At 37.6% G+C, this 16,279-nt stretch overlaps 2 protein-coding genes across 2 annotated transcripts; both read right to left on the minus strand.

Moving 5' to 3' along the window:
- LOC147792364 (glycosyl hydrolase 5 family protein-like) lies at positions 1-1,760 on the minus strand. Its single transcript, XM_087124569.1, has 3 exons — positions 1,185-1,760; positions 512-1,112; positions 1-434 (listed from the first exon to the last, which is right to left on the minus strand). The coding sequence occupies exons 1-3, from the start codon at positions 1,758-1,760 to the stop codon at positions 1-3; spliced, it is 1,611 nt and encodes a 536-aa protein (XP_086980695.1).
- Positions 1,761-13,569: 11,809 nt separating this feature from the next.
- Positions 13,570-15,329, minus strand: LOC147792365 (glycosyl hydrolase 5 family protein-like). The gene is made up of 3 exons (XM_087124578.1): positions 14,754-15,329; positions 14,081-14,681; positions 13,570-14,003 (listed from the first exon to the last, which is right to left on the minus strand). Exons 1-3 carry the CDS (start codon positions 15,327-15,329, stop codon positions 13,570-13,572), a joined length of 1,611 nt encoding a protein of 536 aa, XP_086980704.1.
- Between the last annotated feature and the right edge of the window lie 950 nt (positions 15,330-16,279).

A 16,279-nucleotide genomic window follows, 5' to 3' on the forward strand; every position in this document is an offset into this window, starting at 1 on the left:
TCACAACGTGTTGGTTTCAACGAGTTCAAACCATTGACTTTGGGTGTCTTGGAGGCAATTTGGAGCACCATCAGTGCAAATACATGAGTTTGTCACAATATTTGAAGAATTAGAGCTTTCAACCTGCAAGCAAAGACTCTTCCCATCTTGAGTTACGGTGGCCAAATGAAGCTTAGTGTTTGAAATGGCTCTCCAAGAACTCTGAGGGCCGAAGCAATCCGTTGAGAGAGATGGCATAAGGCCTTCTCCGCTTGTCTTTAAGCATAAACCAGTGCTTGACATCCTAATTGGAGTGCTATCATTGTCATGAGTCCATCGACTTGAGATGGAGCAATTACCCATGAAAATATCTTTGTTGTCATTTGAGACTTGGATGCATTGGCCACTTTGTGGATGATATATAACATACGAGAACGATGCATTGGAATTTGGATCTGTGCACCGTAAAAAAATGTCTTATACACTTGTTATAGATCCATATATTCAAAATCGTTAATATATTTATACTTACCTTGCAACATAGTCTGCAATAGTTGAAACTTCTGGACAAAGTTAGGATTTTTAATTTGAGTCCAATTGGAGTCGAGAACTCCAAAAGTTTCTGCCGGCCCTGCTTGACCTTCCCTGTAATAATAGCTACCTTGCCAAGTCCATAATGCCCAATCTAAATCTTCTTGTGCAAGATGAGCTGTGAAGCAACTCATGAACCGATTTTCTGCATCGTTAACCTCTCTCTGATCGTACCCATATTCGCTGACAAACAAAGGAAATGGGTTTGGTCCTTCTCTAACAAATTCAGCATGGTCTACAAAGCCATCGATAATATTTGCACAAATATTATTTAGTGGCTGGTTTATAAATTTACTCTCTTGATCTCCACTGAACGAATACAAGTGCACCTCAAAAACCAACTTGTTGTCTAAGGTGCTTACATTCAAGGGCTTCTCTTTTAAGCATCGAAGATCATTATCAAAATTTAGGCCCGAAACAATCACCAAAACATTTGGGTTAATGTTGTGGATTGTTGTTACTCCTTGAGTAACATAATTGTTCCAATCATTTGCATTTTCATTGGTTCCTCGTATCTCGTTTCGTAGGCTCATTCCAACCACCTAAATGTCATAACAAAAGAATGTGAGAATTTAGTTTCAAGAGTGTGAGAATTTTCCTTAATTTGTACGTACAGTTGATTTCTTGGAAAAGCGTTGAGCAACTAAGCTAAGACCTTGTAGCCATTCTTGAGGGTCAAAATAGCGGTCTCCAAAAAATCCATTGCCATCGTCAAGAGAGCAACACCATCTTGGCTGACTCATATGGTTGTCGGCAATCACCATTAAACCACTCTCTCCAAGCACATCAACAACAGCTTCATAGGCTTCAGCAATAGTCTTGTTCAACACAAAAGGATTATATTGAGCCAATCCGGCTTTTGCTTGCTCTAAATCGAGGAGGTCAAAATTCTCTTCAACTGTCCTATTTGCATAACGAGTGAACATTTGAGTTGCATACGTGAGTCGTACACAATTAAACCTCAACTTGATTGCCTCATCTGCCAGCTCTTTTAATGGCCTGTGGTTGAGACCTTCTATTAGCATGCTCTGTGTGTGGGAAGGCCAATTCACGCACACAAGCTTCACTCGACGCCCTGTTGTCGAATCAACGATCCACCTTCCTTTTGTTGACAACGGTAAAGAATAAACAGAAGGAGATAAAAACACAAACAATGCTAGAAAAAGAACAACTTGAAAAGCTCTTCCCATTTTTTCTTCTCTTTTATGAATCGGGGTGAGAGAAGCATAGCCCAAAGGTTGCTTATATATCTCATTAATAGGTTGAAATTTGTTCAAAAGATCAAAGATCGATGTAACAGTGAAACTCCTTCCATTTTTTTCTTAATTCCGTTGCTTTGTTAATAAATTGTGTTTCTAACTTTGATAATTTGTTGAGTAATAAGCAAATATTTCTAACAAAGCTAGCAACGTTCATACATATCTTGCCCACAGAACCAATATTTTAACATTATGGCCCCTTCTTCTTAAATAAAACTCGAAGCTTGTTCCAGTCTCAAATTAAAAAATAAAATAGTAGCTAACTACGTTTATGATAAGTTCTTATATAATACCCCTACTACATTTTTTGAGTTGGGGACATTTTTCCACCTAATAATTCACAAATACATAAAATTATTTTAATAAAAATAGAATAGTTAACATCTTAATTATCTAAGTTTAAAAAATGTAATCAAATTATTGAAAATATTTTATTTATACACTTTTCATACAATACTATGCATTTATTAATTTATATATATATATATATATATATATATATATATATATATATATATATATATATATATTCTAGGAGAGAAAGTAGAATATTCTGAACATTGAATTTTTATGTCGCATATTTAGAAGGTCCAAAGCATACAATAAATAAATTCAGATTGCTTTGTCTTTTTGACCGTAAACAATTCGACGTGTAGTTTGGCTATTCGATGTGTAGTTTGGTAAGAACTTATATTATGAGCCTCCATGCCCACGCTTGGAAAATGTCACCTTTTGAATTTGATTGTGTGGAAGGAGAAAAAATGAGGTCTATAATTTTATGTCCCCACTGATAAAAAAATAAATTGGCCATCTGACCTTCTTTTTTCAAACAAATTCTCTTTCTTTTTTCTTGATGGCGGGTTAAAAAGTCACGTCGTTAAACTCAGGCCAACTTTTGAAGGGACGAGCCATTACACCGAACTGGTTTTGGATTAGTGGATCATTCTAAAATGTTTGATCAAGCTTTTAGGGTCGACCAAAATTGTAACGCGTCATGTCTAGGATAGATCAAGATTTGTAATGCAGATTCGATACCTAATGGCTCTAAATCTTGGACATGAGCCGTTACAAATTGTATTAGGGCAGTATCTCTCCCAGTAAGATGTGGTTTGAAAACGAACTAATGTGAAAGTTGGTAGGTATGTGACACCCGAGCAAATGAGGGGTACATGACTGAACCGAAACCACTTCCAAACGAGAGGTATCCTGAGGATATGATAGCCAAGAAATACTTTAGAACATGGATAGTCACTCCATATACCAATAAGGTTCATTTTCCTTTTCGATAGCTCAATTATAAGAACTTCATGGTTAGGTATGTTTTGCTTGGAACAATTCTATGATGCACGTAACCTGTGGAGAATTTTTCTAGGATGCATGTGAATATGGAAAAGACATGCCGGAAGAACTCGAGTTAGTTCGCGAGAATAGCTTTCACTCTTAGAAACAAAGAGTAGGTAACCTGACCATGTCAAATCCTAGACATGAGTCGTTACAAAGGTTTGGGAGTCACACTCACTCATGGTCAAACAAATTCACTCTTGATCCAACGTACAAATATAGTTACATAAGCAAAGTGAAAAGTGATATAATCCAAAAAATGTATAAACAACCTACGTACCATAATTAAAATTTTTAATACTCCTCATAATTAAACACTACAAACTTAGTAGCCATTTGGTTTCAAATTCCTCCCATAATTCTTCATTAATCAGAAATTTTGTACATGCTTGTCACAATCTTCCCTTTGAGTCATTTGGGTTTAGTATTGAAAGTAGATGAGTAGTTCATTTTAACCTCAAACCTTTTCTTGATGAATCCAATTATTTTGACCCTTCCTGGCATTTCCGTGTGGCTACTGATATTCAAACCTCCCGACTTCAAATCCTCCATCAAACTCAGACCCTCATCCATTTCCTCTGCCTCGGTCTCCACCGTCACATTCATCGTCATCGTGTCCTTTGCCTTCGTCAATCCGCCGGCGTCTCCCCTTCTCCGATCACCTCGCCGTGGTAGTAAATCACCATCGTGGCTTTTGAGTATTTGAACGATGCGACATTAGGATTCCGCACGAAGACACTAGCCACAACGAGTATGCCACCGTCTGAGAAGGAAGAACGGTGAGTTTTAAATGATTATTAAGAAAATTAGATGAAAACCCAATTAAGCGTTAGATTTTGACTTAGTAATAACTCAGGAAAACCTAAACAATCGTAGTGTCAAGTTATGATATTATTGAATACTCAACCTGGCTTTTACAACTTTACAAATAACAATAGAAATATTAACTATATGACAAATAATTAAACTAAATACCAAACAATACTCTTAAAACAACCCTTCGCCCCTCTCTTTCTACTCCCCATAAACACAACCTTCGTACCACTTCATGTTCGAAGAATTTGATTAGATCAAAGAAGAGTTAGAGTATTTTTATGGGGTTAGTTTAAATATTTGATTTGTTTACCAAATTTGTTTACAAGATTTTTGTTTCCAAGATTTGTGGTTAGTTTCTATTTAGGGTTATTTGTGAGACTACGAAAGCCAAGTTCAATATTCAATAATATTATCACTTCCAGCTTCAATTGTTTATGTTTCTGGCTTAGTTGTGTCAAAACCTAGCAATTGGTATCATAGCCCCAATTTTTTAGTGATCAAATAGAGAGAGTATGAGTGAAGACTAAGTTTTAACGAAGATCCCTCACTTCGATGGTCACTTTGATCATTTTAGTGATGGAGTGAGCTGATGGAATATTTGCTCAGAGCAAAAGGTCTATGGAGTGTGGCGGAGATTGGTTTCTCAGGTCAAGAGGAAGGAACAATGTTGACTGAGGCACAAAAGGGCCACCTTGATGATGCTAGACTCAAAGATCACCAAGTAAAGCATTACCTCTTCCAGGCAATTTATCGAGCTGTCTTTGAGCAAATCTTGGATCGTCGCACAGCCAAGATTGTTTGGGACTCAATGAAACGAAAATTTTGTGGAAACCAAAAAGTGAAGAAATCTCTTCTTAATGCATTAAGGAGAGAATTTGAGATCCTAGAGATGAAGAATGATAAAAGCATCAAAGATTATTTTGTAAGAGTGATGATAACCTCCAACAAGATGAGAAGCAGTGGAGAAGATATGCCAGACAAGAAAATTGTAGAAAAAATTATGCGTACCCTGACTGAAAAATTTAAGTATGTTGTAGTATCCATGGAGGAATCCAAAGATACTGATAACATGTCCATTGATGAATTACAAAGTTCATTAGTGGTGCATGAACAAAAATTGCGAAGATCCTGACAGAAAACACACGTACGAGGAAGTGATTTTTGCACAATAACGTAATTCTCTAAGAGAGACAATACTTAGAAAATAAACAAAACCAACTTACTTATTTTATTCAACTTGTTACACAGTATATATACAGACAGAGAGAAAAACTAACTTCTTACAATCTTAGCCACACATTAATAACTGCTAATAACTTCCCTTGATCTTATCCACAAATACTAAAACTGACATAATTTAAAATACAAAAAGCAAATACAAATGAATTACGGTTAATACAAGATTAAATAAACTAACAAATCATCCCCTTAATCTTGTATTTCGATCTTCACATTCTTACATTCTTCAAACCAATTCTTTCTCGAAGCTCCACAAATTTTTGTCGTCCTATTGGCTTCGTAAGTATATCAGCCAATTAATCCTCAGTTTTTACATGATCCACTTCAATCTCCTTTTTGCACACATTCACGAATGAAATGGAACCTCATGTCTATATGTTTGCTGCGATCATGATGAACTGGTTTTTTCGCTAATGCTATAGCAGACTTGTTATCGATATTTAAACGAACTGGATTTACTTCCTTCCCATGCAATTCCTTCAGTAAACGTCCTAACCACATTCCTTGACAAGCAGCTGACGTCGCCGCAATATACTCCGCTTCACAGGATGAAAGTGCCACCATCTTTTGTTTCTTTGAAGTCCATGTAATTGGATTGCCATATAAGAAAAACAATGTCCCCGTAGTGCTCTTTCGATCATCTATATCTCCAGCAAGATCACTATCACTATATCCGATTAATCGATTTTCTACTTGCTTTGCCTTCACATAATGACATCCAATATCAATGGTTCCTTTCACGTACCTGAGTATTTGCTTCACAGCTTCCATATGAACCATGGTCGGAGCTTCCATATAACGACTCATAACTCCAACGGAATATGATAAGTCAGGTCGTGTGTTCACTAAATAACGAAGACTTCCGATAATACTCTTGTAAAAAGTGGAATCAACAGATGGACAATTACTCGCTTTGCTTAGCTTTGTTTTCGGCTCCATAGGAAAACATGACACGGATTACAATCCATCATTCCAAGTTTTGCCAAAAGCTTTGCCGCATAACTCGATTGAGATTACCTGATTCCATCGAAGTCTTGTTTAACTTCTATTCCCAAATAATAAGGCAGGAATCCTAAATCACTCATTTCAAACAACTTCTTCATTTGTTGGTTGAAGCTCAAAATATCATCCTTGCTTGACCCGACAATAATTAAATCATCAACATAAACTCCAACTATCTGAATTTTATTTTCTTTCCAACGTGTATACACAGCATGCTCTAAAGGACACTTTTGAAATCCAAGAGACTTTAAGAAATTATCCAGTTTTGCATTCCAGGCACGAGGTGCTTGACGTAAGCCATACAATGCTTTCCTAAGTCGTAAAACATTCCCTTCTCGACCTTCCACAGCAAATTCTTCTGGTAGTTCTACATAAACCTCTTCCTTCAACTCACCATTAAGAAACGCTGACTTGACATCCATATGATGAATCTCCCAACTCTCCTGCGCTGCTATAGCAATCAAGACTCGCACTGTTTCAAGCCTTGCAACAGGTGCAAATACCTCATCAAAATCCACTCCATATTTCTCGACAAAACCCTTTGCGACTAAACGAGCTTTATACCTCATGATCTCCCCATTCGAATTTCTATTCAACTTATATACCCATTTCAACCCGATTGCTCGATGTCCCTTTGGTAGTTTTGCGAACTCTCACGTGCCATTTTTTTCAATAACAGACAACTCTTCTAGCATTGCTTGCTGCCATTTTTCATTATCTCTTGCTTCCATATATGAATTTGGCTCCTCAAGTGAAAGAAAACACATCCCAGCTTCTTCATTCAACTCAATAGAATCAGAGTAAATTTCTCTTAACGATCGAAATTTTCTTGGACTACATGAGACGTATGAATCGTCTCCTATTGATAAATCATTTGCTGGTGATGAATCGTCTCCTAATAGAGTCCCTGATGATTCTCCCCGCTCTTCTAAAATGTCCTCATCCTTCACATAGACCTGAGGATCATAATGAACAGCGAATTTACCACCTTCCTTCTTATTTTCTTCCAATTGTTGCACATCCCATTTATATTCTTCTTCTTCTAGAAACTTGACGTCTCGGCTGATATGAAGTCTTTTCGCTTTAGGATCATACAAACGATAAGCTTTTGAACCTGCTTCATATCCCACGAAAATCATTGGCACACTTCGGTCTTGTAATTTGGTTAAATTTGGTGTTGTATTTCTTCCATACGCCAGGCTTTCGAACACTCTAAAATGCTCTACATTAGGCTTTCTTCCTCTCCATTTCTCATGAGGAGTTGCTTCAATTACACTCTTCGTTGGGGATCTATTGAGGATTTAGACAGCTGTCTTCACTGCTTCTGCCCAGAAATGCATCGGCAAATTTTTGCACTTCAACATGCTTCGCACCATTGCAATAACCGTTTGGTTTCGTCGTTCAACCACACCATTTTGTTGCGGAGAATAGGGTGCTGTTAAATATCTTTTAATCCCACTGCTCTCACAATATTCTTTGAACTCAATACTTGTAAATTCTCCACCTCTATCAGTTCTAAGCGCTTGCAATTTCTTTCCGGATTCAGCTTCAATTTTATTTTAAACACGTTTGAATCCCAAGAATGCATCAGATTTATTTTTTAGCAATTCAATCCACATATATCTACTAAAATCATCTACCAACAGCAAAAAGAATTTATTACCTCCATGAGTTGTTGGAGTAATTGGACCACACAAATCGCCATGCACCAATTATAGAACACTAACGGCTCGAAAATTCGCTTGTTGTGGGAATGGTGTTCTTCGTTGTTTAGTGATTACACAACTATCACAAACTTGTTCGATCCTTTCAACGTGCGGAATTCCTTTCACCATTTGTTTCGTAGACAGGTTTCTTAAAGCCTCAAAATTCAAATGCCCATATCTAGCATGCCACAACCAAGAATCTTCAGACAACTTACCAAGTAGACATGTTGGTTTCGTTGTTTTTAGGCTAATTGTATATAGCCTATTTCGTGACCGCTTCACTTTTGCCAAGAACTCCTTTGCCTTTGTGAAAATGACAAGTAAACCATGTTCGATCTCAACTTTACAGCCCTGTTCATCCAATTGTCCTAAACTTATAATGTTACTTTTAAGTTTAGGAATGAATTATACATCGGAAAGGATACAGTGATCTCCATTTTCACATTGCAGCATCACGTCTCCACGTCCTTTTATCTCTACAAGTGATCCGTCTCCGAACTTCACCGTGCCGGTCACTGACTCGTTCAATTCCGAGAACCAACTTCGACAACCAGTCATATGATTGCTGGCTCCCGTATCTAGGAACCAAGTGTTGTTTTTCTTGTCAATTTCTTCCGGGACAACCTTCTCTTCATAAAGAGCCATCTCCGTCAACTCTGGTGAACCGAGAGTTCGGACTTCACAAACTTGTGCTATAAGTAAGACTGGCTCATCCTCATCACCTTGCATCTCAGTCAAGTGCGCCTGATCCTCCCTTTTCTTCGATCTACAGTGGGATGCATAATGGCCAATCTTTTGACAATTATAACATTTCACCTTCCGACATTCTGAGGCATAGTGGCCTAGGCCTTGACAATTGTAGCATTTTACCTTGCTCTTGTCACTCTTCTTCTCTTGATGTAACGAGTCGTTTCCACGTCCATGACCTCCCCCTCTCCAGCGACCACTGCGACCTCGCCCTCGGCTATGGCCTCCATTGTCGCTACGTTTTTTCTTGAAAGTTGAACTTTCACCTTTGCCTTTCGATTCTTTTGCTTTCCATTCTCCTTTTGTAAATAAGACATGCTCAGCATTCTCTTTGTTGCCACCGATCCGTTCCTCGTATGCTTTAACACGGCCGATGACTTCCTCCATGTTCATCACATTTAAATCGACAAATTGCTCTATTGCCGATGCGATATGAAGAAACTTAGAAGGTACTGAGCGGAGAAATTTTTTCACCAAGCATGCCTCTTCGAAGTTGTCTCCAAAAGTACGTATTTTATTAACAACTCATGTCAATCTTGCTGCATAATCATCTATAGTCTCGGACTCCTTCATATTCATAACTTCGAACTCAATCTTCAGAGTTTGGATCTTTGCCTCCTTTACACGTTCAGCACCCACATGAATAGTTTTTAACGTCTGCCATGCTTCTTTTGCTGTCTCTTTCTCTGCTAACAGAAACAACATCTCCTCAGGGATTGCTTGATAGATAGCTGCTAAGGCCATTTGATCCTTCCTTTCATCAAGACTATCCAGAGACTCAGTTGATTGGATTGCGTCCCACACCCCTTGAGCACGCAAATAGACCTTCATCTTCATAGCCCATGCTGAGTAGTTGGTTCTCGATAACGTCGGGCATTGGAGTGATACCAGACCTTCCTTTGTTGCAGACTTCGACGACTCTCCTCTCTCTCCATTGTTGTTATTATTTCTCGGCATGATCTTTGGCATGTAACCAGTGCTCTGATACCAAATGACAGAAAACACACATACGAGGAAGTGATTTTTGCACAATAACGTTATTCTCTAAGAGAGACAATACTTAGAAAATAAACAAAACCAAGTTACTTATTTTATTCAACTTGTTACACAGTACATATATAGACAGAAAGAAAAACTAACTTCTTACAATCTCAGCCACACATTAATAACTGCTAATAACTTCCCTTGATCTTATCCACAAATACTAAAACTGACATAATTTAAAATACAAACAACAAATACGAATGAATTACGGTTAATACAAGATTGAATAAACTAACAGATCCAGCATTAATGGAGAGGAGCAAGTTCTGAAAGTCGAAGGACGAACGAAAATAAGTAATGGAGGAAGAGGAACTTACAGGGGCAGAGGACGCGGAAGAGGAAGATCAACTTTCAACAAAGCAATGGTTGAATGTTATAGGTGTCATGACTTAGCTCATTTTAATTATGAATGTTCAAAGATGAATAAGGAATTGAATTATGCAGAGCTGGAAGAAGAGGATGAAATGCTGTTAATGGCTCATATGTTAAGACATGAAGCAAAAAGGAGTGATGCTTGGTTCTTAGATTCGGGTTGCTCAAACCATATGTGTGCAAGTGAAGGTATGTTTTCCAGCTTAGACAAGACATTTTCCCACATTGAAAAACTTGGAAATAATACAGGTAGGAAAGTTATGGGAAAGGGTGCAGTGAAATTAACTTTGCATGGGGTTCGTTGCACTATTAGTAATGTGTATTGGGTACCTGAACTAAAAAATAATCTCTTGAGCGTTGGACAACTACAAGAAAAAAGGAGTAGCAGTGCTGTTTGAAGATGGTGTATGTAGCATTTATCATCCACAAAAAGGAAAAATAGCAGAGTCAATTATGATCGCAAATCGGCAGTTTATTTTGGGTGCTGAACCATCTACCACAACAAATGAAGAAAGATGCCTCCAAGTTTCAAATACGGACCAGTCAACACTTTGGCACCATCGATATGGTCATCTCGGCTACAAAGGCTTGTGCACCTTGAAACACAAAAACAAGGTGAAAGGCCTTCCGCAAATTGGGGCTCCAAACCCCACCTGTGAGGCATGTATGAAAGGCAAGCAACATCAGAACTCCATTTCAAAAAATGGGTAAATGGAGAGCAACGGAAAAATTAGACTGGGGGAAAACATTGAAATATATAAGAACACAGCCGAAGGAGGAGGAATAACAGAGGAAACGACTGAACCGGTTGCTGAAACAATTGAACCAGTTGCTGAAAACGGAGAAAGAAAAATCACGGAAGAAACGACTGAATCGGTTGCTGAAACAATTGAACAAGTTGCTGAAAACAATTTTTCCAGTAACCGTCGCACCAGATTTGACAGTAAGGGAGGGGAGAAATCGACATCCACCTGTATGGTTAACAGATTTCGGTGAAGGCTAGAGAAAAAGGGAAGTGAGGAGATGGTGTACAAACTCCAAAAGGCTCTCTACGGATTAAAACAAGCACCTAGAACCTGGTTTGGTCGAATAGAATCCTACTTCATCAAGGAAGGATTCAAAAGCAGTTCCAGTGAGCAAACACTCTTCATCAAGAGGAAGGGAGGTAAAATTCTTATCGTAAGCATTTACGTTGATGATTTTTTATTTACTGGAGACCAGATGAAGAACTATTGGACGAGTTTAAACGTTCCTTGAAGAAAGAGTTTGATATGACTGACTTAGGTCAGATGAAATTTTTTCTTGGAATAGAGGTAATACAAAGATTAGATGGTATTTTCACATGTCAAAGAAAGTAGGCTGTTGAAGTTTTAAATCGACTTGGCATAGAGAATTACAATTCTGTTTGTAATCCCACTGTTCCAGGAAAGAAAATTGGCAAAGATGAAAATGGTGCAAAAGTATATGTAACTTTGTATAAACAAATAGTGGGAAGTCTGATGTATCTCACAACCACTCGTCTTGATCTCATGCTTGCTGTAAGTTTGATTAGTCGTTTTATGGCATGTCCAACACAACAACATTTTGCAGCAGGTAAAATGGTTTTAAGGTACTTGAAAGGTACGGTAGATTATGGTGTATTTTATAAAAAAGGAGGAGTCGGTGATTTGACTGGATCGACTGGTAGTGACTGTGGCGGAGACATGGAAGAAAGCAAGAGTACTTCAGGCCATGTGCTTGTGATTAATGGAGGAGCAGTAGTTTGGTCTTCTCGTAAGCAGCCTATAGTCGCTTATGAACCACAGAAGCTGAGTTCGTTGCTGCTAGTTCCTGTGCATGTCAAGCTGTTTGGATGAGGAGGATATACTCAAAGAGATTGGTCACTCTCAAATAGAAGGAACAAAGCTAATGTGTGTAATACTTCAACTATTAAGCTATCCAAAAATCCAGTTCTACACGGAAGTTCCAAACACATAAGAAAGCATTTCGGAAGTTTCGTGAAGAACTTAGCGTGCAGAGTTTTTCTGACTTGAACTAATTCTTGACAAAGAAGAATAAGTTCACGGGAGAAATGGTCAGAAGAATTTGATTAGATGAAAAAGAGTTAAGAGTATTTTTAGGAATTTAGTTTAAATATTTCTCAGATTTGTTTACCAGATTTGTTTCCATTTCCAAGATTTGTGGATAGAAACGTTTCTATGTAGGGTTATTTGTAAGGCTATAAAAGCCAAGTTCACTTTTCAATAATATTATCACCTCAAACTTCAATTGTTTATGTTTTTGGCTTTGTTACGTCAAAACCAGTACTTGTCACTTCTACCTTCCCACAATGGCAAACTCACTCTCTCTAATTTCTTTAATCTATTTTTCTTTGTTCGGGGGGCAACGAGGCTGAGAATCGGTTCATGAGCTGCTTTTTGGCTCGAATTGCCGGGAAGGATATTGATTGGGGCTTGTGGGCGTTCCAAGGAAGTTATATGTACAGACGGTGTAATGAAGATCCTGAGTGAAAGTTTTGGTGTTATGGATCACTCTTGGACTAAAGATAGTACCCCCGTCACTTAAACAAATGCTTCCACTTATCAAGAGAGTGAATCAAGGTTAATTTGTTGCTTCTCAATCTAACCGTGCATTATAACAAATCAAACCTTTATATATTTCTTTAGTTAGAATTTGAAACTAAAGCTCTTTTCTTGCGGATCCAAATTCTAAAGCACCAATATCATACATAATGCTGCATCCCGTATCAGGGCAATGTGTCAAATCCGAGGACAAAGGAGGAGTTGAACTCGGCGATTGTGCCACTCCGAAGCAATGGAACCATAGTGGAGATGGAAGTCCCGATGAAGTTGTTGTCAAACGGGCAGGGTTTGAAATCCGTCAGAGATGGAAAAGCACCGGTGGTATCCGACGAATGCTCTGGCGATGGAAGCAATTGGACGGTGGCTTCGAAAGCAAATCTCCAATTGGCCAACAAAATTGGCGAAGACAATTTTTGTTTGGAGAAGGAATTTGATACTATAGTTGTTGTGAAGAAATGCATTTGCTTTAGAGACGAGGGAAGTTGCACCGATGATCCTCAACCCCAATGGTTCAAACTTGTTCCAACAAATGTTGCTTAGTCTATTAATTAGTTTAAAATAGAAATTTAGAATTTGGTCCAATATACTAGTAGTTGTTGGAATTTGAATTTAGGGTTGGCATGAAAGTTTTGAAAATGCCGGAGTCATATTAGGGTTGTCGATTTTATGCTTAAATTCGCAGTTAAATGGTCAATAATTATTTTTTTATTATTTATTATATGTCCAATCTTTTATACGATCATTATTGTTGGTATTATTTTTCATATATGTTTGTACGATAAATAAAATCGGTTATAGTCAAGCACGAGCATGAATAGAATTAGAGATAAAATAGGGGCCAATTCAAAGTCGGGCATGTCATATATTTATTCTTCCCAATACATAAGCAACTCACAACGTGTTGGTTTCAACGAGTTCAAACCATTGACTTTGGGTGTCTTGGAGGCAATTTGGAGCACCATCAGTGCAAATACATGAGTTTGTCACAATATTTGAAGAATTAGAGCTTTCAACCTGCAAGCAAAGACTCTTCCCATCTTGAGTTACGGTGGCCAAATGAAGCTTAGTGTTTGAAATGTCTCTCCAAGAACTCTGAGGGCCGAAGCAATCCGTTGAGAGAGATGGCATAAGGCCTTCTCCACTTGTCTTTAAGCATAAACCAGTGCTTGACATCCTAATTGGAGTGCTATCATTGTCATGAGTCCATCGACTTGAGATGGAGCAATTACCCATGAAAATATCTTTGTTGTCATTTGAGACTTGGATGCATTGGCCACTTTGTGGATGATATATAACATACGAGAACGATGCATTGGAATTTGGATCTGTGCACCGTAAAAAAATGTCTTATACACTTGTTATAGATCCATATATTCAAAATCGTTAATATATTTATACTTACCTTGCAACATAGTCTGCAATAGTTGAAACTTCTGGACAAAGTTAGGATTTTTAATTTGAGTCCAATTGGAGTCGAGAACTCCAAAAGTTTCTGCCGGCCCTGCTTGACCTTCCCTGTAATAATAGCTACCTTGCCAAGTCCATAATGCCCAATCTAAATCTTCTTGTGCAAGATGAGCTGTGAAGCAACTCATGAACCGATTTTCTGCATCGTTAACCTCTCTCTGATCGTACCCATATTCGCTGACAAACAAAGGAAATGGGTTTGGTCCTTCTCTAACAAATTCAGCATGGTCTACAAAGCCATCGATAATATTTGCACAAATATTATTTAGTGGCTGGTTTATAAATTTACTCTCTTGATCTCCACTGAACGAATACAAGTGCACCTCAAAAACCAACTTGTTGTCTAAGGTGCTTACATTCAAGGGCTTCTCTTTTAAGCATCGAAGATCATTATCAAAATTTAGGCCCGAAACAATCACCAAAACATTTGGGTTAATGTTGTGGATTGTTGTTACTCCTTGAGTAACATAATTGTTCCAATCATTTGCATTTTCATTGGTTCCTCGTATCTCGTTTCGTAGGCTCATTCCAACCACCTAAATGTCATAACAAAAGAATGTGAGAATTTAGTTTCAAGAGTGTGAGAATTTTCCTTAATTTGTACGTACCGTTGATTTCTTGGAAAAGCGTTGAGCAACTAAGCTAAGACCTTGTAGCCATTCTTGAGGGTCAAAATAGCGGTCTCCAAAAAATCCATTGCCATCGTCAAGAGAGCAACACCATCTTGGCTGACTCATATGGTTGTCGGCAATCACCATTAAACCACTCTCTCCAAGCACATCAACAACAGCTTCATAGGCTTCAGCAATAGTCTTGTTCAACACAAAAGGATTATATTGAGCCAATCCGGCTTTTGCTTGCTCTAAATCGAGGAGGTCAAAATTCTCTTCAACTGTCCTATTTGCATAACGAGTGAACATTTGAGTTGCATACGTGAGTCGTACACAATTAAACCTCAACTTGATTGCCTCATCTGCCAGCTCTTTTAATGGCCTGTGGTTGAGACCTTCTATTAGCATGCTCTGTGTGTGGGAAGGCCAATTCACGCACACAAGCTTCACTCGACGCCCTGTTGTCGAATCAACGATCCACCTTCCTTTTGTTGACAACGGTAAAGAATAAACAGAAGGAGATAAAAACACAAACAATGCTAGAAAAAGAACAACTTGAAAAGCTCTTCCCATTTTTTCTTCTCTTTTATGAATCGGGGTGAGAGAAGCATAGCCCAAAGGTTGCTTATATATCTCATTAATAGGTTGAAATTTGTTCAAAAGATCAAAGATCGATGTAACGGTGAAACTCCTTCCATTTTTTTCTTAATTCCGTTGCTTTGTTAATAAATTGTGTTTCTAACTTTGATAATTTGTTGAGTAATAAGCAAATATTTCTAACAAAGCTAGCAACGTTCATACATATCTTGCCCACAGAACCAATATTTTAACATTATGGCCCCTTCTTCTTAAATAAAACTCGAAGCTTGTTCCAGTCTCAAATTAAAAAATAAAATAGTAGCTAACTACGTTTATGATAAGTTCTTATATAATACCCCTACTACATTTTTTGAGTTGGGGACATTTTTCCACCTAATAATTCACAAATACATAAAATTATTTTAATAAAAAGTGAATAGTTAACATCTTAATTATCTAAGTTTAAAAAATGTAATCAAATTATTGAAAATATTTTATTTATACACTTTTCATACAATACTATGCATTTATTAATTTATATATATATATATATATATATATATATATAGGAGAGAAAGTAGAATATTCTGAACATTGAATTTTTATGTCGCATATTTAGAAGGTCCAAAGCATACAATAAATAAATTCAGATTGCTTTGTCTTTTTGACCGTAAACAATTCGACGTGTAGTTTGGCTATTCGATGTGTAGTTTGGTAAGAACTTATATTATGAGCCTCCATGCCCACGCTTGGAAAATGTCACCTTTTGAATTTGATTGTGTGGAAGGAGAAAAAATGAGGTCTATAATTTTATGTCCCCACTGATAAAAAAAATAAATTGGCCATCTGACCTTCTTTTTTCAAACAAATTCTCTTTCTTTTTTCTTGATGGCGGGTTAAAAAGTCACGTCGTTAAACTCAGGCCAACTTTTGAAGGGACGAGC

The sequence above is a fragment of the Cucurbita pepo genome, chromosome 6 (genome assembly GCF_057944985.1).
Source record: "Cucurbita pepo subsp. pepo isolate OVF chromosome 6, ASM5794498v1, whole genome shotgun sequence".
NCBI lineage: Eukaryota > Viridiplantae > Streptophyta > Magnoliopsida > Cucurbitales > Cucurbitaceae > Cucurbita > Cucurbita pepo.

Excerpts from the sequence above, each read along its gene's own strand:
- LOC147792364 (XM_087124569.1), bottom strand. The coding sequence starts at position 1,760 with ATGGGAAGAGCTTTTCAAGTTGTTCTTTTTCTAGCATTGTTTGTGTTT. Across the intron at positions 1,113-1,184 it reads GCTTTTCCAAGAAATCAACT|GTGGTTGGAATGAGCCTACG; the intron begins GTACGTACAAAT and ends TATGACATTTAG. Across the intron at positions 435-511 it reads ATTGCAGACTATGTTGCAAG|ATCCAAATTCCAATGCATCG; the intron begins GTAAGTATAAAT and ends TACGGTGCACAG.
- LOC147792365 (XM_087124578.1), bottom strand. The coding sequence starts at position 15,329 with ATGGGAAGAGCTTTTCAAGTTGTTCTTTTTCTAGCATTGTTTGTGTTT. Across the intron at positions 14,682-14,753 it reads GCTTTTCCAAGAAATCAACG|GTGGTTGGAATGAGCCTACG; the intron begins GTACGTACAAAT and ends TATGACATTTAG. Across the intron at positions 14,004-14,080 it reads ATTGCAGACTATGTTGCAAG|ATCCAAATTCCAATGCATCG; the intron begins GTAAGTATAAAT and ends TACGGTGCACAG.